At 54.0% G+C, this 19,935-nt stretch overlaps 1 protein-coding gene across 2 annotated transcripts in view; it reads left to right on the top strand.

Annotated features, from left to right (window-relative positions):
* Positions 1-19,935, top strand: part of UBR2 (ubiquitin protein ligase E3 component n-recognin 2) — a 394,151-nt gene that overhangs the window by 276,273 nt on the left and 97,943 nt on the right. For both annotated transcript variants that reach the window (XM_075339174.1, XM_075339175.1), the window contains exon 30: positions 262-464. In XM_075339174.1, the coding sequence (XP_075195289.1) occupies positions 262-464 (203 nt within the window). The remainder of the gene's footprint in view (positions 1-261; positions 465-19,935) is intronic.

The raw sequence follows: 19,935 nt of genomic DNA, 5'->3' as shown, positions 1-19,935 counted from the left end.
GCCCAGATGTGTTAAGTCAAGAAAAAAAAAACTATAATGGATTGCGTTATTTTGTACAATCCGTTGCATCAGTTGTCCCACTATATGCAACGCATCCGTTACACAGCGCAATGCAACGGATGCCGTTCAACGCAAGTGTGAAAGTAGCCTTATAGGCTCTTTTGGTACCCTGTACATTGTTGTCTGCAAAATGAAGTAACTGAAAATCCATCAGTGAGCTTACTTTGACAGAGGTTTTTTTTTTTTTAAAACTTTCAACAGCGGACCCGCGTTGCTGGACGCCAAGCTTGTTGCATTGGGCCCTCACCAGACGAGGTTTGTTGAGCAGTGTCAGCTGGTTACTTGTATCCTGTGTCAGGAGGAGCAGGCGTACAAAGTGGACAGCAAAGCCATGGTCCTGGCCGCCTTTATCCAAAGGTCGACAGTCTTCTCCAAGAATAGAGCAAAGATTATTCAAGACCCAGGTAAGGAGACATAACAGTTGTCTCTTATTAGATATGTGTTGTGGGGGATGGTTTTATACATAGTGTATGTACTCACGGTTTCTGAATTTGAGTAAATGTCTGTCTCCTTTTAAATATGTAAATTGCCTCTTCAGGAGGCTTATAAACCATGCTATGCTCCTCTGGTAAATTAAATGACTATATTGACTTTCAGGATTTTTACCTCCAATAGGGGACACTAGAGTTCAGGTTCTCTTCCCCTCTGATGAGAACATTTGCATATTTTTCTGACGCCTCATTGGGGGACACAGGACCATGGTGTTATGCTGCCTATCCATAGGAGAACACTAAGTAGATGCAAAAAGCATTAGCTCCTCCTCTGCAGTATACACCCCCTGGCTGGGCCAGGCAACCTCAGTTTTAGCTTAGTGTCTGTAGGAGGCACATCCTTTCAAGGTTTTGTTATTTTCTTTATCGTTCCTATGGGAGACCCAGACAATGGGTGTATAGCTTCTGCCTCCGGAGGACACACAAAGTACTACACTCAAAAGTGTAGCTCCTCCCTCTGAGATTATACACCCCCTGGAGAACCAGATCTAGCCAGTTTATCGCTTTGTGTTCAGGAGGCATACATCCACACATGCATTCTCATCTGATTTTTGATTTTTGGAAAGAGTTTGAAGAAAAGCGGGTCCAAGCCTGGACCCCCGGCATGTCCCTTCTCACCCCACTGTGTCGGCGGTGCTGTTAAGGTTGATTCCAAGGCTGGAGCCTTACATGCCGTGCTCCTTCACCATCCCTCCTGGGCTCTGGCTTGGAGTGGGAGCCAGCACGGTTCTCCATGCTTGGCATGAGACCGGTCTCCATCCGCAGCCCTTCAGGATCCTGCTGGACCGGAGCACTCATCCCCAGGGACTTGGAACCCTGCGTCTCAGCAAGCTAAGTACCTGAGACGTTTATATACTGGGGGTCCCTGTACTTTATTGTTGTGGGAGAGTGTGCTGAGTGTGTTTTATGACATTTCCGGCGGGTTCTCTGGCTGTCGCCTGAGAACCGCGCCGATGGTGCCTGCGCGCCGGCCGCACCGCTCAAATTTAGGCCCCGGCTTCGCCCGAGGCCTAGTTTCGGTTTCACTGCCCTCGCATGTCATTCATGCAGAGGGACAGCGCGTCTCCGCCCAGCGGCCGTTCTGCACAGGGGAGGGACACTCCTCACTGAGTACATGTCTCCTCCCCTGTAAGTCTCTATGGCCCTCCAGATCCCGCTCCCAGAGTAAGTCCCGCCCCCTCTCTTCGCTCCGGTGGCCATTTTCTCAGCGTTTTCCTTTCGATCAGCACTGGTCTGCAGCATCCCTGCTGAGGTGCTTGGGGGTCCGGGCTTCGGGATCTGGAGGGCACACAACACCGCTCCAGCGGTCTGGTAAGCCACAACCTCTGGTTGTGGACCTCTGTATATACTCTCTGGGGGTCATTCTGGCAGAGCCCCCATTCCAGCAGCATGTCTCACACGAGGAGCAAGGCTCCAAAGCTGTATTCAGTATGCACTGCATGTAAGCTCCTACTGCCTGAACCGAGCACCTATCCACATTGTGATGCCTGCTCTAACCTGACGATGCCTCAGCCTGGAATCGCACCCCCAGTGGTCTCTCCGGCTGCTCCGGCTCCTGTGGCTGAACCCCCGGCTTGGGTAGAATCCTTATCTAGGTCTATCTCCCAATCTTTTGCCGACTCCATGGGACAGCTGTCCAGGACTTTGCTGAACATGCATCAGCCCCCTTCACAGGGTGCGTCTGCTGCTAGGGCTCTCTTAGGACCGGAGCTCACATCATCTGGTCCCAGACCCCGTCCTCCTAAGAGGAGACGCAGGGCTCCCTCTCCTTCCTCGTCCCGCGGCTCTGTTTTAGAAGCTGACTCGCAGGACGAGGAGGATACCTTTACAGGGGGCTCGGAGGCTAACTCCATGTGCCCCATTGATCTGTCCGAAAGTGACTCAGATGTTAGTGATTTGATTGCGTCCATTAATTCTGTACTGGATCTCAATCCGCCAGTATCAGAGGAACAACCTTCTCTGGCAGAAAAGCACCAGTTTACCTCGCCTAAGAGGACAAAGAGTGTGTTCTTTAACCACTCCAGTTTTCAGGCCGCTGTGACCAAGCCTAGGGCCTGTCCTGACAAACGCTTCCCAAAGCGTGGTTCTGATGACCGTTTTCCCTTTCCACCTGAGGTGGTCAAGGAGTGGGCTCATTCACCAAAGGTAGACCCCCCGGTGTCTAGACTCTCAGCCCGGACCGTTGTATCAGTGGCTGATGGCACCTCTCTTAAGGATTCCACTGACCGCCAGGTTGACCTTCTGGCCAAATCTGTATGTGAGGCGGCAGGGGCCTCGTTCTCCCCGACTTTTGCAGCAGTGTGGGCTCTCAAAGCCATCTCTGCTTCTCTAGAGGAGATGCATTCCCTTGCCAGGGAATCTATGCCCGAAATGGTTACCTTAACTTCCCAAGCTTCAGCTTTTTCATCCTATGCCATGTCTGCCATGCTGGAGGCTTCTCACCGCACTGCGGTGGCTTCGGCTAATTCCCTCGCTATCCGCAGGATCTTGTGGCTTCGAGAGTGGAAGGCAGATGCTTCTTCAAAGAAGTACCTTGCTGGACTCCCTTTTGCTGGGTCCCGGCTGTTCGGTGAACAGCTGGATGAAATTATTAAGGAAGCTACTGGCGGGAAGAGTACTTCCATGCCACAAACCAAAACCAGGAAACCTGTCCAGGGTAGGAATCAGTCGAGGTTTCGTTCCTTTCGTTCCTCCAACTGGTCGTCCTCTAAGCCCTCGGCCTCGTCCACTAACTCAGCCAAGGACCAAAAATCCAACTGGCGCACAAAAGCGCGTCCACAGAAGACCGCAGGAGCTGCTGCCACTAAGGCAGCCTCCTCTTGACTATCTGTCCGCGCCAGCAACGTCCTTAGTCGGTGGCAGGCTCTCCCACTTTGGCGACGCGTGGTTTCAACACGTCTCCGATCAGTGGGTGCGGGATATCATCTCCCACGGCTACAGGATAGAATTCTCTTCCAGCCCGCCAGACAGATTTTTTCTGTCAACTCCCCCCTGCTCCAAGGCCGCCGCCTTCTCTCAGGCCGTGGCATCCTTGCAGGCCAACGGAGTAATTGTACCGGTTCCCGCCCGGGAACGGTTCAGAGGTTTCTACTCAAATCTCTTCCTAGTCCCCAAAAAGGACGGTTCCTTCCGGCCCATCCTGGATCTCAAGCTTCTCAACAAGCATGTTCAGGTGCGGCATTTTCGCATGGAGTCTCTGCGGTCAGTCATTGCCTCAATGACCCAAGGGGATTTCCTGGCATCCATCGACATCAGAGATGCCTATCTGCATGTGCCAATTGCAGTTTCACACCAGCGTTGGCTACGTTTTGCAATCGGAGAGGAACATTTCCAATTCGTGGCTCTTCCCTTTGGGTTAGCCACGGCCCCTCGGGTATTCACCAAGGTCATGGCAGCAGTGGTTGCGGTTCTGCACCTCCAGGGGTTGGCAGTGATTCCTTACCTGGACGACCTTCTAGTCAAGGCTTCATCCAGCGCAGACTGTCAGCGGAGTGTCTCGCTCACTCTCGCCACTCTAGCCCAATTCGGGTGGCTTGTCAATCTGCCCAAATCCACTCTGACTCCGACCCAGAGGCTCACGTACCTAGGGATGTAGTTCGAGACTCTGCCGGCACTTGTGAAGTTGCCCTTAATCAAACAGCAGCCCCTCCAACTGGCGGTGCGCTCTCTGCTGAGGCCCCGCCGTTATTCCATCAGGCACCTGATGCAGGTGCTGGGTCAGATGGTGGCGTCAATGGAGGCTGTTCCCTTTGCCCAGTTCCATCTGCGTCCACTGCAGCTGGACATTCTCCGCTGTTGGGACAAGCGGCCTTCCTCCTTGCACAGGTTAGTGGCTCTGTCGCCACAGACCAGGAGATCTCTTCAGTGGTGGCTTCGGCCCCTCTCTCGGTCTCAGGAACGCTCCTTCCTGGTCCCGTCCTGGGTGATCCTCACCACGGATGCCAGTCTATCCGGCTGGGGAGCGGTATGTCTCCACCACCGAGCACAGGGCACTTGGACTCCGTCCGAGTCAGCCCTCTCGATCAATGTGCTGGAAACCAGAGCCATGCTTCTGGCTCTCCTAGCTTTTCACCACCTATTGGCGGGCAAGCACATCCGAGTCCAGTCAGACAACGCGACAGCGGTTGCCTACATCAATCACCAAGGCGGGACACGCAGTCGCCTGGCAATGTTGGAGGTACAACGCATCCTTCAATGGGCGGAGGACTCCAAGTCCACCATATCCGCAGTCCACATCCCAGGCGTGGAAAACTGGGAGGCAGATTATCTCAGCCGTCAAACCGTGGACAGTGGCGAGTGGTCCCTGCATCCGGCAGTGTTTCAGTCAATCTGCCACAAGTGGGGCACTCCGGACGTGGACCTAATGGCATCCCGTCACAACAACAAGGTTCCGGTTTACGTGGCTCGCTCCCACGATCCTTAGGCATTCGCCGCGGACGCTCTGGTTCAAGACTGGTCCCAGTTTCGTCTGTCCTACGTGTTTCCCCCTCTAGCTCTCTTACCCAGAGTTCTGTGCAAGATCAGAATGGAGGGCCGTCGAGTCATCCTCATTGCTCCGGACTGGCCCAGGCGAGCTTGGTACCCAGACCTGCTCCATCTGTCCGTAGAGGTGCCGTGGCATCTTCCGGACCGTCCAGACCTTCTCTCACAAGGTCCGTTTTTCCGCCAGAATTCTGCGGCTCTCAGATTGACGGCGTGGCTTTTGAGTCCTGGATCTTGACGACTTCTGGTATCCCTCCTGAAGTCATCTCCACTATGACTCGGGCCCGTAAGTCTTCCTCTGCCAAGATCTATCACAGGACTTGGAAAATTTTCCTGTCCTGGTGTCGCTCTTCCGGCCATCCTCCTTGGCCTTTTTCCTTGCCGACCCTTCTGTCCTTTCTACAGTCCGGTCTGCAGCTAGGACTGTCCCTCAATTCCCTCAAGGGACAAGTCTCGGCTCTGTCAGTGCTGTTCCAGCGGCGTATCGCCCGGCTGGCTCAGGTCCGCACCTTCTTGCAGGGTGCGTCTCACATCATTCCGCCTTACCGGCGGCCCTTGGATCCCTGGGACCTCAATTTGGTTCTCACGGTTTTGCAGAAACCCCCCCTTGAGCCTCTTAGGGAGGTTTCTTTGTTTCGTCTTTCACAGAAAGTGGTTTTCTTCGGCGCTCCATTGGGAGACCCAGACGATTGGGTGTATAGCTACTGCCTCCGGAGGCCACACAAAGTATTACACTAAAAAGTGTAAGGCCCCTCCCCTTCTGCATATACACCCCCCGTGGGATCACGGGCTGCTTCAGTTTTATGCTTTGTGCGAAGGAGGTCAGACATCCACGCATAGCTCCACTGTTTTTAGTCAGCAGCAGCTGCTGACTATGTCGGATGGAAGAAAAGAGGGCCCATACTAGGGCCCCCAGCATGCTCCCTTCTCACCCCACTTTTGTCGGGTGTTTGTTAAGGTTGAGGTACCCATTGCGGGTACGGAGGCTGGAGCCCACATGCTGTTTTCCTTCCCCATCCCCCCTCGGGGCTCTGGGTGAAGTGGGATCTTACCGGTCTCCAGGCACTGAGACCGAGCTCCATCCACAGACCCGGAGAACCTGCTGGATATGGAGCTGGGTATCGTCAGGGACAGGGCCCTGCTACATTAAGGTACTCTGTGTCCCCGTACACATCGCGCACACACACACCAGCATTGCTGGGAGTGTTAGTGCGCCGGGGACAACAGCGCGGAGCGCTTGTGCTATTATTCACTGCAGCTTAGCTGAGTGAATTTATGTGTTAGAAACTGCCGCGCCGGCCGCTGCGGGGTGTTTTACACTGTGGCGCGGCTGGGACTTGTGGTGCGCCGGGGACTTCCGCGCTGGCCGTGCACATAGGACGGCCGCGCTTATTACTCGAGTCCCCGGCTTTGCGGCCTAGTTTTCGCTTCGTTCCCGCCCCCAGCCCTGCCAGTCAGGGGAGGGGCGGGACGCTGTACAGAAAGTCAGCGCCGAGAGCTGGAGTCTGCTTTGCATTCTCCAGCCCCCTTCACTGGACACAGTGGGACGCCAGTTTCCCGCTCTTGTCGGGGGCACGCCCACGGCCCGCCCCTCTTCGCAAGACGCCGGCAGCCATTCCTGCACGAGTCTGGGCTGGAGAAGGGAGACAAGCTCTGGGCAACCAGTCACAGGATTCGGGCGACCACACACCCGCCTTTGTGCGGGCGGTAAGCAGCACCTGAAGTGCTGACCCCACTAATGCCATTTGTACTTTATGCCTAGATGGCTAGACTACAGCAGCAAAAAGCAAGGGTGCTAAGGCACAGGCTTTCTAGGCTGCTTGTATTGCATGTGCTGAAGTGTTCATTTGTACTTTATGCTGGTATGCTATACACTGCACTGTACGGTCGCTATTCCTGGCTATATACTCCTAGATGGCTGGACAACAGCAGCAAAAAAGCAAGGGTGCTAAGGCACAGGCTTTCTATGCTGCTTGTACTGCATGTGCTGAAGTGTTCATTTGTAGTTTCTGCTTGTATGCTATACATTGCACTGTACGGTCGCTATTCTTGGCTATAGATGGCTAGACAACAGCAGCAAAAAAGAAAGGGTGCCAAGGCACAGGCTTTTTATGCTGCTTGTACTGCACGTGATACTGTTCCACACGGCAGGTTCCACTGTACCCATTGTGTGCAATGCTCCCCTGTAGCACTTAGTCTGCCGGGGTCTCTGCTAGAGGTGGCCAAAGAAACCACCTGTGAACCCTGTCCAGGGACAGGGACGGAGTTGCAGTTTCGGCTGATAGATTGTCTGTGACTGTGACTAACATCTTAGAGACTTTGCAGTCCAGACGGACCATGGGCAATGTTGATACAATGCTCCCTGGCCGCCCTCATTTGGAACAAATCAGTGCTCCGGGGGGGTCCCATGCATCCCAGGGCGCAGGCTCTGACACGGACAGTCCCAGACAGTCTAAGCGAGCTCGCTGGGAGCGGCACTCGGCTTCATCACTGGTTAGGGTCCCAGCAGGACTCTCTGTATGATGAGGCAGACGTAGCTGATCAGGACTCTGATCCTGAGACCGCTCTCAATCCGGACACTCCGGATGGTGACGCCATAGTGAATGATCTCCTAGCGTCCATCAAGGGAATCTTGGATATTTCTCCCTCAGCTCCTCCGGTGGAGGAGTCAGCTTCACAGCAGGAGAAATCCCTTTTCAGTATCTCAAGCGTATTTTGAGTACTTTTCTGGCCACTCTGACTTCAGAGAAGCAATCCGGGAACACCACACTTATCCAGATAAGCGTTCTCCAATCGTATTAAGGATACACGTTATCCTTTTTTCTCCCTGACGTGGTCAAGCGCTGGACCCAGTGTCCAAAGGTGGATCCCCCAATCTCCAGGCTTGCGGCTAGATCCATAGTTGCAGTGGAAGAAGGGACTTCACTTAAAGATGCCATTGACAGACAGATGGTCCTCTGGTTGAACTCTGTCTATGAAGCTATCGGCGTGTCGGTTGCTCCGGCATTCGCAGCCGTATGGGCATTCCAAGCTATTTCAGCTGGTCTTGCGCACGTGGACACTGTCACATGTACATCTGTGCCGCAGATGGCGTCCTTAACCTCGCAATGTCTGCACTACGAGCCGTACGTCAGTGGCGTTCGCCGACTCCGTGGTTTTACGCAGAGCCTTGTGGTTGAGGGAATGGAAAGCGGATTCTGCTTCCAAGAAAGTGCTTAACCAGTTTGCCATTATCTGGTGACAGACTGTTTGGTGAGCGATTGGATGAAATCATTAAACAGTCCAAGGGTAAGGACTCTTCCTTACAACAGCCCAGATCAAACAACACAACAGAGGAAGGGACAGTCGAGGTTTCGGTCCTTCCCAGGCTCGGGCAGGTCCCAATTGTCCTCGTCCAAAAGGACTCAAAAGGCTCAGAGAGGCGCAGATTCCTGACAGGCTCAATCACGCCCAAGGAAGGCAGCCGGAGGAACCGCTACCAAGGCGGTTTCCTCATGACGTTCAGCCCTCTCTCTCCGCATCCGCGGTCGGTGGCAGTCTCTCCCGCTTTGGCGACATTTAGCTGCCACAGGTCAAAGACCGGTGGGTGAGACACATTTTGTCTCACGTGTACAGGATAGAGTTCTGTTCTCGTCCTCCGACTAGATCTTCAGAACTTCCTCACCTCCCGACCGAGCCGATGCTCTTCTGCAGGCAGAAGGAGTGGTAATCCCTGTTCCTCCTCAGGAACAAGATACGGTTTTTACTCCAATCTGGTTGTGGTACCAAAAGACGACGGCTTTTTCCGTTCCGTTTTGGACCTAAACCTGCTCAACAAGCACGTGACAACCAGGCGGTTCCGGATGGAATCCCTCCGCTCCGTCATTGCCTCAATGTCTCAAGGAGATTTCCTAGCGTCAATAGACATCAGGATGTTTATTTCCACGTGCCGATTGCTCCAGTGCACCGGTGTTGGCTACGTTTCGTTATTGAAGACGAGCATCTTCAGTTCGTAGCCCTGCCCTTCGGTCTGGCGACAGCCCCACGGCTTTTCACCAAGTTCATGGCAGCAGTGGGAGTAGTCCTGCACTCTCAGGGTCACTCTGTGATCCCTTACTTGGACGATCTACTTGTCAAGGCACCCTCTCAAGAGGCATGCCAACACAGCCTGAACGTGGCGCTGGAGACTCTCCAGAGTTTCGGGCGGATCATCAACTGTTCAGAGTTAAATCTGACACCGACCCAATCGCTGACATATCTTGGCATGGAGCTTCACACTCTCTCAGCGATAGTGCAGCTCCCGCTGAACATACAGCGTTCACTACAGACGGGGGTGCAGTCTCTCCTTCAAGGCCAGTCACACCCCTTAAGACGCCTCATGCAGAGGCAGTCCCTTTCGCGCAGTTTCATCTGCGTCCACTTCTATAAGACATTCTTCGCCAATGGGATGGGAAGTCGACGTCCCTAGACAGGAACGTACCCCTTTCTCAGACGGGCAAGGACTCTCTTCAGAGGAGTCCACCCTTCAGATCAATGTTCTGGAAATCTGGGCAGGGTATCTTGTCCTGCAAACCTTCCAGCAGAGGCTGGAAGGCTAACAGATCCGAATTCAGTCGGACAACTTCGCAGCGGTGGCATACATCAACCACCAAGGCGGAACACGCAGTCGGCAAGCCTCCCAGGAAGTCCGGCGGATTCTGATGTGGGTGAAAGACAGAGCATACACCATATCCGCAGTTCACATCCCGGGCGTAGAAAACTGGGAAGCAGACTTCCTCAGTCGCCAGGGCATGGACGCAGGGGAATGGTCTCTGCACCCGGACGGGTTTCAAGAAATCTGTAGCCGCTGGGGGAGGCCGGACGTCGACCTACTGGCGTCTCGGCACAACAACAAGGGCCCGATTTTCATGGCGCGGTCTCACGATCAAAGAGCTCTGGCGGCAGGCGCCTTAGTTCAGGATTGGTCGCAGTCCCAGCTACCCTATGTGTTTCCCCCTCTGGCACTGTTGCCCAGAGGGCTACGCAAGATCAGCTCCGATTGCCGCCGCGCCATCCTCGTCGCCCCAGACTGGCCGAGGAGGTCGTGGTACCTGCATCTGTGGCATCTCAAGGTCGGCCGACCGTGGGCACTACCAGACCGGCCAGACTTACTGTCCCAAGGGCCGTTTTTTCCATCTGAATTCTACAGCCCTGAACCTGACTGTGTGGCCATTGAGTCCTGGATCCTAGCGTCTTCAGGATTATCTCAAGACGTCATTGTCACCATGAGACAGGGCTAGGAAGCCGACGTCTGCCAAGATCTACCACAAGACGTGGAAGATATTCTTATCTTAGTGCTCTGCTCAGGGAGTGTCTCCCTGGACATTTGCATTGCCTACTTTTCCTTCCTTCCTACAATCTGGTTTGGGAAAAGGTTTGTCGCTCGGCTCCCTTAACGGACGAGTCCCAGCGCTGTCTGTATTCTTTCAGAAGCGCCTAGCACGACTTCCTCAGGTACGCACGTTCCTGCAGGGGGTTTGTCACATTGTCCCTCCGTACAAGAGGCCGTTAGACCCACGGGATCTGAACAGGGTACTAATTGCTCTCCAGGAGCCGCCCTTTGAGCCTCTGAGGGATGTTTCACTTTTCTCGACTTTCACAGAAAGTGGCTTTTTTGGTAGCGGTCACGTCTCTTCAGAGAGTGTCCGAGCTAGCAGCGCGGTCATCCAAAGCTCCCTTCCTGGTGTTTCACCAAGACAAGGTAGTGCTGCGCCTGATTCCGGGGTTTCTCCCTAAGGTGGTATCCCCCTTTTCATCTCAGTCAGGATATCTCCTTACCTTCCTTTTGTCCTCATCCAGTTCATCGATATGAATTGGATTTGCATTTGTTGGATCTGATGAGAGCGCTCAGAATCTACATTTCCCGCACGGCGCCCCTGCGCCGCTCGGATGCACTCTTTGTACTTGTCGCTGGTTAGCGCAAAGGGTCGCAGGCTTCCAAATCCACCCTGGCTCGATGGATCAAGGAACCAATTCTTGAAGCCTACCGTTCTGCTGGGCTTCCGGTTCCATCAGGGCTGAAGGCCCATTCTACCAGAGCCGTGGGTGCGTCCTGGACATTATGGCACCAGGCTACGGCTCAGCAGGTGTGCCAGGCGGCTACCTGGGCGAGTCTGCACACCTTCACCAAGCGTTATCAGGTGCATGCCTACGCTTAGGCGGATGCCAGCCTAAATAGAAGAGTCCTGCAGGCGGCGGTTGCCTCCATGTAGGGAAGGGCTGTTTTTACAGTCCAAACTTGAGGTATTAATTTACCCACCCAGGGACTGCTTTTGGACGTCCCAATCGTCTGGGTCTCCCAATGGAGCGCCGAAGAAGAAGGGAATTTTGTTACTTACCGTAAATTCCTTTTCTTCTAGCTCCAATTGGGAGACCCAGCACCCGCCCCTGTTCCTTCGGGATTTTTGGTTGTTCGGGTACACATGTTGTTCATGTTGAATGGTTTCAGTTCTCCGATGTTCCTTCGGATTGAATTGTTTAACCAATTATTGGCTTTCCTCCTTCTTGCTTTTGCACTAAAACTGAAGCAGCCCGTGATCCCACGGGGGGTGTATATGCAGAAGGGGAGGGGCCTTACACTTTTTAGTGTAATACTTTGTGTGGCCTCCGGAGGCAGTAGCTATACACCCAATCGTCTGGGTCTCCCAATTGGAGCTAGAAGAAAAGGAATTTACGGTAAGTAACAAAATTCCCTTCTTTCTAGTGGCCATAACTTCCCTCAGGAGAGTCTCTGATTTGGCTGCGCTCTCTTCGGAGTCACCTTTTTTGGTTTTTCATCAAGACAAGGTGGTTCTCCGTCCGACTCCGGACTTTCTTCCTAAGGTGGTCTCTCCTTTCCACCTTAACCAGGACATTACCCTACCTTCCTTTTGTCCGGCTCCTGTTCATCGCTTTGAAAAAGCGTTGCATACTCTGGATCTGGTGCGTGCTCTCCGGATCTATGTGTCTCGCACCGCTGCTCTTAGGCGGTGCACCTCTCTTTTTGTGCTAACCACAGGTCGGCGTAAGGGCCTCTCTGCTTCTAAGCCGACCTTAGCCCGTTGGATTAGGTCGACCATTTCGGATGCCTACCAGTGTTCTCAGGTGCCTCCCCCGCCGGGGATCAAGGCACACTCGACCAGAGCTGTCGGTGCCTCTTGGACTTTCAGGCACCAGGCTACGGCTCAGCAAGTCTGTCAGGCTGCCACTTGGACTAGCCTGCATACCTTTTCAAAGCACTACCAAGTGCATGCTCATGCTTCGGCAGATGCGAGCTTGGGCAGACGCATCCTTCAGGCGGCTGTCGCCCATTTGTGAAGTTAGGCTCCGCCTACTTCTTAGTTTTTCTGTTTATTCCCACCCATGGACTGCTTTGAGACGTCCCATTGTCTGGGTCTCCCATAGGAACGATAAAGAAAAAGAGAATTTCTTTATCGTTCCTTATGGGAGACCCAAACCATGGGTGTATAGCTTCTGCCTCCGGAGGACACACAAAGTACTACACTAAAAGTGTAGCTCCTCCCTCCGAGCATATACACTCCCCGGATGACAAATCCAACCAGTTCAATGCTTTGTGTTCAGGAGGTCACACACACACATGCATCCTCTGATTTTTGATTTTTGATTTCAAAGATTTGGAAGAAAAGCGGGTCCAATCTGGACTCCCGACATGTCCCTTCTCACCCCACTGTGTCGGCGGTGCTGTTAAGGTTGATTTCAGGGCTGGAGCCTTCACATGCCGCGCTCCTTCGCCATCCCTTGGGGCTCTGGTTTGAAGTGGGAGCCATCACGGTTCTCACTGCTTTGCAGGAGACCGGTCTCCATCCGCAGCCCTGTTCAGGATCCTGCCGGACGGAGCGATGACCCCCCAGGGACCTGGCACCTGCGTCTCAAGCTAAGTACTGAGACGTTATTACCACAGAAAGTGGTCTTTCTAGGGGTCCCTTGTACTTTATTTGTGGGGGAGAATGTGTTATATGTATGTTTTAACATTTCCGGCCGGTTCTCCAGTTTTCACTGGAGAACCGCGCCGATGGTGCCTGCACGCTGGCCGCATGTTTAAATCTAGGCCCCGGCTTCGCCTGAGGCCTAGTTTCGATTCTATGTCAGTCAGTGCAGTTAGACAGGGTGGCTCCGCCCACCGGCTGCTCAGCACAGGGAAGGGACACTCCTCACTGAGGAAAGATTCCCTCCCCTGTATGCCTCATTTGCCCTCCGTCCTGCTCTCAGAGTAGGCCCCGCCCCCTCTCCTCGCTGCGGACGCCATTTTCTCAGCGTTCTAGGGCACAGAGATCAATGTCTGCAAACACATTGTGACAAATGGGGGCCTGGGACAGAGCCCCCAGTTCTGGGGGATCTGGAGGGCACAGAGATGCCCCTATGTTAAACAGTCTGGCAAGCCACAACCTCCGGTTGTGCAGCTGCTTATACACTCTGTTTATATACTCTGCTGGGGTTTTTTTTCCGAAAAGCCCCCACTTCTGGGGAATCTGGAGGGCACAGAGATGTTATGTTAAACGGTCTGGCAAGCCATAACCTCTGGTTGTGCTGCTGCTTATATACTCTGTTTATATACTCTGCTGGGGGTCTTTCTGGACAGAGCCCCCACTTCTGCAGCATGTCTTATATCAGTGCAGGGCTGCAAGGCTGTTTTTTATTATGCACCGCATGTTGACTCGTACTGTCTGTACCGAGCACATAACCACATTGTGATGCCTGCTCTGACATAGTGGTGCCTCAGCCTGGAGGCTTATCCCCAGTGGTCCCTCCGGCTGCTCCGGCTCCGGGGTAGAATCCCTCTATCCAGGGGACAGCTGTCCCGGACACTGCTGAGCATGCATCAGCCCCCTTCTCAGGGCGCTTCTGCTGCTACGGCTCGCTCAGCAAAGCTCACAGAGGATTCTTCATCTGGGAGCCCGTCCTCCTAAAATGGAGACGCAGGGTCCCCTTTCCCTCCTCGCCCCGCGGCTCTGGTTCACGAGCTGACTCGCAGGACAAGGAGGATGCCTTACTGGGGGCTCGGACGCTCTCCATGTACCCCATTGATCTGTCCGAAAGTGACGCAGATGCTAATGATTTGATTGCGTCCATTATATTTGTACTGGACCTCAATCCGCCTGTATCAGGGGAGCTCCCCTCTTTGGCAGAAAAGCATCAGTATACCTTGCCTAAGAGAACAAGGAGTGTGTTCCTTATCCACTCCAGCATTCAGGTCACTGTGACCAAGCCCAGAGCCTGTCCTGACAGACGCTTCCCAGAGCGTGGTTCTGATGACTGTTTCCCCCTTCCACCAGTGGTGGTCAAGGAGTGGGCTCATTCACCAAGGGTGGACCCTCCAGTGTCTAGACTTTCAGCCCGGACAGTTGTATCAGTGGCTGACGGCACCTCTCTGAGGATCCCACTGTCCGCCAGGTTGTCCTTCTGGCCAAATCTATATATGAGGCGGCAGGGGCCTCGTTCTCCCCATCTTTTGCAGCAGTGTGGGCTCTCAAAGCCATCTCTGCTTCTCGGGAGGAGATGCATTCCCTCACCAGGGCCTTTATGCCCGAATTGGTTGCCTTAACTTCCAGGCTTCAGTCCTATAGCTGGAGACTGTCACCGCACTGCGGTGGCCTCGGCTACTTCCCTCGCTATCCGCAGGTTCCTGTGGCTTCGAGAGTGGAAGGCAGATGCTTCTTAAGAAGTTCCTTGCTGGACTCCCTTTTGCTGGGACCAGTCTATTCGGTGAACAACTGGATGAAATTATTAAGGAAGCTTTTGGCAGGAAGAGTACTTCCATGCCACAACCCAGGAATCCTTCCAGGGCAGGAACCAGTCGAGGTTTCGTTCCTTTCGTTTCCTCTAACTGGTCATCCTCTAAGCCCTCGGCCTCGTCCACTAACTCAGCCAAGGTCCGTAAACCAACTGGCGCATGAAGCCGCATCCTAAGTCGGCAGGAGCTGCTGCCACCAAGGCAGCCTCCTCTTGATTATCTGGCCGCGCCAGTAACGTCCTTGGTCGGTGGCAGGCTCTCCCTCTTGGGCGACGTGTGGTTTCAACACGTCTTCGATCAGTGGGTGTGGGTTACCATCTCCCACGGCTACAGAATAGAATTCTATTCAGCCGCCAAACAGATTTTTTCTGACAACTCCCCCCTGCCCCAAGGCCGCCGCCTTCTCACAGGCCGTGGCATTCTTGCAGGCCAATGGAGTAATTGTACCAGTTCCCGACTGGGAACGGTTCTGAGATTTCTACTCAAATCTCTTCCTAGTCCCCGAAAAGGACGGTGCTTTCCGACCTGGATCTCAAGCTTCTCAACAAGCATGTTGCGGCAATTTTGCATGGAATCTCTGCGATCAGTCATTGACCCAAGGAGATTTCTTAGCATCCATCGACATCAGAGATGTCTCTCTGCATGTGCCATTCGCAGTTTCACACCAGCGTTGGCTACGTTTTGTAATCGGAGAGGAACATTTCCAATTCGTGGCTCTCCCCTTTCGGTTAGCCACGGCCCCTCGTGTATTCACCAGTTGCGGTTCTGCTCCTCTAGGGGTTGGTAGTGATTCCTTACCTGGACGCCCTTCTAGTCAGGGCTTCATCCAGTGCAGACTGTCAGCGGAGTGTCTCGCTCACTCTCGCCACGCTTGCAAGTCCACTCTGACCCCGACCCAGGAACTTACGTACCTAGGGATGCAATTCGAGACTCTGCTGGCACTTGTGAAGCTGCCCTTAGTCAAACAGCAGTCTCTTCATCTGGCGGTTCGCTCTCTGCTGAGGCTCTGCCGTCATTCCATCAGGCACCTCATGCAGGTGCTGGGTCAGATGGTGGCGTCAATAGAAGCGGTTCCCCTTGCAGTTCCATCTGCGTCCCCTGCAGCTGGACATTTTCCGCTGTTGGGACAAGGGACTTCTTCCTTGCACAGGCTGGTGGCTCTGTCGCCACAGACCAGGAGCTCTCTTTAAGTGGTGGCTTCGGCCCCTCTCTCTGTACCAGGGACGCTCCTTTCTGGCCCCGTCATGGGTGATTCTCACCACGGATGCCAGTCTATCCGGCTGGGGAGCAAAGTTTCTCCACCACCGAGCACAGGGCACTTGGACTCCGTCCGAATCAGCCCTCTCGATCAATGTGCTGGAAATCAGGGCTGTAGTCCTAGGACTCGCAGCCGCCTAGCAATGTTGGAAGTTCAACATATCCTTCAGTGGACGGAGGACTCCAAGTCCACCATATCCGCAGTCCACATCCCAGGCGCAGAAAACTGGGAGGCAGATTATCTCAGCCGTCAAACCGTGGACAGCGGCGAGTGAGCCCTGCATCCGGCAGTGTTCTGGTCAATTTAGCAGGCGGGGCACTCCGGGAGTGGATCTAATGGCATCCCGGCACAACAACAAGGTCCCGGTTTACATGGCTCGCTCCCACGATCCTCAGGCCTTGGCAGCGGACGCGCTGGTTCCAGATTGGTCCCAGTTCCGTCTGGCCTACGTGTTTCCCCCTCTAGCTCTCTTGCCCAGAGTCCTGCGCAAGATCAAAATGGAGGGCCGTCGGGTCGTACTCATCGCCCCAGGCCCAGGCGAGCTTGGTTCCCAGACCTGCTCCGTCTGTTCGTAGAGGTGCTGTGGCATCTCCCGGACCGGCCAGACGTTCTCTCAGAGGGTCCGTTTTCCACAACAATTCTGCGGCTCTCAGATTGACAGCGTGGCTCTTGAGCCCTGAATCCTTATGGCTTCAGGCATTCCTTCCGAAGTCATCTTCACTATGACTCCGGCTCGGAAGTCTTCCTCGGCCAGGTTTTACCTCAGGACTTGGAGAATTTTCCTGTCCTGGTGTCGTTCTTCCGGCCATGCTCCTTGGCCGTTTTTTCCTTGCCGACCATCCTGTCCTTTCTACAGTCCGGCCTGCAGCTAGGTCTGTCCCTCATTCCCTCAAGGGACAGGTCTCGGCTCTGTCAGCGGCGTATCGCCCGACTGGCCCAGGTGCGCACCTTCATGCAGGGCGCATCTCACATCATTCCGCCTTACCGGCGGTCTCTGGATCCCTGAGACCTTTCTTTGGTCCTCATGGCCTTACAGAAACCCCCCTTTGAGCCTCTTAGGGAGGTTTCGTTGTTTAGTCTTTCACAGAAAGTAGTTTTTCTGGTGGCCATAATTTCTCTCAGGAGAGTCTCTTATTTGACTGTGCTCTCTTCGGAGTCACCCTTTTTGGTTTTTTTCACCAAGACAAGGTGGTTTTCCATCCAACTCCGGGCCTTCTCCCTAAGGTGGTGTCTCCGTTCCACCTTAACCAGGACATTTCATTGTCTTCCCTTTGTTCGGCCCCTGTGCATCGCTTTGAGAAAGCATTGCATGCTTTAGATTTGGTGCGGACGCTCCGGATCTATGTGTCACGCACCGCTGTTTTTTTAGGCGGTGCACCTCTCTTTTTGTGCTGACCACAGGTCAGCGCAAGGGTCTCTCGGTTTCTAAACCGACCCTAGCTCATTGGATTAGGTCGGCCATATCCGATGCCTACCTATGTTCTCAGATGCCTCCCCCGCCAGGGATTAAGGCGCACTCGATCAGAGCTGTCGGTGCCTCTTGGGCTACGGCTCAGCAGGTCTGTCAGACTGCCACTTGGTCTAGTCTGCACACCCTTTCGAAGCACTACCAAGTGCATGCTCATGCTTCGGCAGATGCGAGCTTGGGCAGACGCATCCTTCGGACGGCTGTCGCCCATTTGTGAAGTTAGGTTTCGCCTACTTCTCAGTTTCTGTTTATTCCCACCCATGGACTGCTTTGAGACGTCCCATGGTTTGGGTCTCCCATAAGGAACGATAAAGAAAAAGAGAATTTTGTTTACTTACCGTAAATTCTTTTTCTTATAGTTCCGACATGGGAGACCCAGCACCCTCCCTGTTGCCTGTTGGCAGTTTCTTGTTCCGCGTGTTATCACCGGCTGTTGTCGTGGACAGAGTCTCCGGTTGTTCCGGTTCTTGCTCTGTTTTTACTTGTGGGTGGCTATTCTTCTTCAGCTTTTGCACTAAACTGGCTAGATCTGGTTCTCCAGGGGGTGTATAGGCTGAGGGAGGAGCTACACTTTTGAGCGTAGTACTTTGTGTGTCCTCCGGAGGCAGAAGCTATACACCCATTGTCTGGGTCTCCCAATACGGAACTATAAGAAAAAGAATTTACGGTAAGTAAACAAAATTCTCTTTTTTTGAAAGCGACGGTTTCCCTTAGGGACCGATCTTCCAATACCATCAACTGGCGGGAACGCGGAGTGTTGCCTCAACGTACCCCCTCCTGCGACGCTGGATCCTGGGCTGCCTTTTACTGGACGACGGGTCCCACAGACACCAATTTTCCAGAGCCCAGGGCAGAGGCACAATTCCTCAGCCCCTCTTTGCAGCCTCTGAGTTGATACATTGCACCTGTGTGGCCGGACACAGCAGGCTGACTCTGCTATTTCCACTGCCTGGACTGAGGCAGTGTTAAGGTGAGATCCCCCCTGACTGGTTTCCCAGACAAAGGGAGAAAGACGGTGCAGGGAAGGCTCCCAGGACTACTGAATTTACAGTCTTTTATTCCCACCATAGCTGCGTGCTGGCTGGAGGAGGGGAAAGTCCCTTGCTGATTGCATGGAATCCTGCAGAGATAATCTAACGGTGGCGGGGGGAGGGCTCCCAGGGCTCATAAACTCAGTGTTTATTCCCTCTAGCTGCGTGCTGGCTGGAGGAGGGGGAGTCCCTTGCTGATTGCAGGGACTCCTGCAGAGATAATCTACTGGTAGCTGTGTGCTGACTGGAGGGAGGGGGAGAAAAACTGTCACAGAGGCTCCCTTCCCACCGTTTTTTACTGCCGACAGCAGGGGGGCACACTGACTTCTTGGTGCTCTTTTAGTGCTAAGCCCCGCCCCCCGGGCCGCGATAAGCCCCGCCACCCAGTTAACGCATGAAGATCTCGACAGAGACTCCTTCCTGAGGACGCAGGGCCATCGGCTGATTCTGGTGAGGTACACCGAAGCAAATACAATCCTTGCTTCCCACTGTTTCACTTGTAGCTCTGCATATCATTGCTCCCCCTCCTGGCATACTCGTATTAGGAACATGCAGAACTCTAAGGGTACTAAGAGTGCTAAGGCTCACATAGTCTGTTATTTAGCCTGCACTGCCTGCCACGCTGAGCTAGCACGTAAACACACCTCTTCTCTCTGTGAGTCCTGTGCTCTATAGCACCCCAAGATGCCACCACCGCCGCAACCGTCAGCCCAGAGCCTAGGGCTCCCAGCCCACCGGAATGGGCACAGTTTCTGTCCCAATCCATGGAAAAACTGTCACAGAACCTGGTGCTGGCTATGCAATGTCATCCTCCACAGCCTTCTGGGCCCCTGGACGGAACGCAGCCCAAGGATACCCCTATGGAGGGGCCTTCTGAGGTAATGCGGGCCCATGCTTCACCAGTTGCAGGGATCAGGAAAAGAGCACACGGCCGGATGTGTCCAGCACTCTCTCATGGCCCCCATGGCTCTCCCTCGGGAGCACACAGGGCAGGCTCTCCCACACGCTCCACGGCTTCTGAAGAGCTGGAGGAGGGAGAATGCTGTTTGTACCAGGATGATTCCTTGGTTTCACCCTCCCCAGATGATCAAACTGCAATAGACTCCCTTATAGCAGCAATCAACCAGACTCTGCATGTGGAGGATCCCCCATCCACTACCACTGACCATGTGGTCTCCTTTAAGAGGGCAAGGAAACCCCAAAAGGTTTTCGCTGATCACCCAGAGTTTCAGGATATCCTCACAAAGCAAAGGGAGAAGCCTGATAGGCACTTCGGTAACCGTAAACTCATGGAGTCCCGGTACCCTTTTGCCTCACTTGCCCCTAAGGGCTGGGCCGATCCGCCCTCGGTCGACCCCCCTTGGTCTCCTGCCTTGCCACAAAAACGCTCCTGTCTT

The sequence above is a fragment of the Anomaloglossus baeobatrachus genome, chromosome 3, assembly GCF_048569485.1.
Source record: "Anomaloglossus baeobatrachus isolate aAnoBae1 chromosome 3, aAnoBae1.hap1, whole genome shotgun sequence".
NCBI classification, from domain to species: Eukaryota; Metazoa; Chordata; class Amphibia; order Anura; family Aromobatidae; genus Anomaloglossus; species Anomaloglossus baeobatrachus.
Note: the sequence above shows the minus strand (reverse complement) of the source record. Positions and strands in the feature narration are given on the sequence as shown.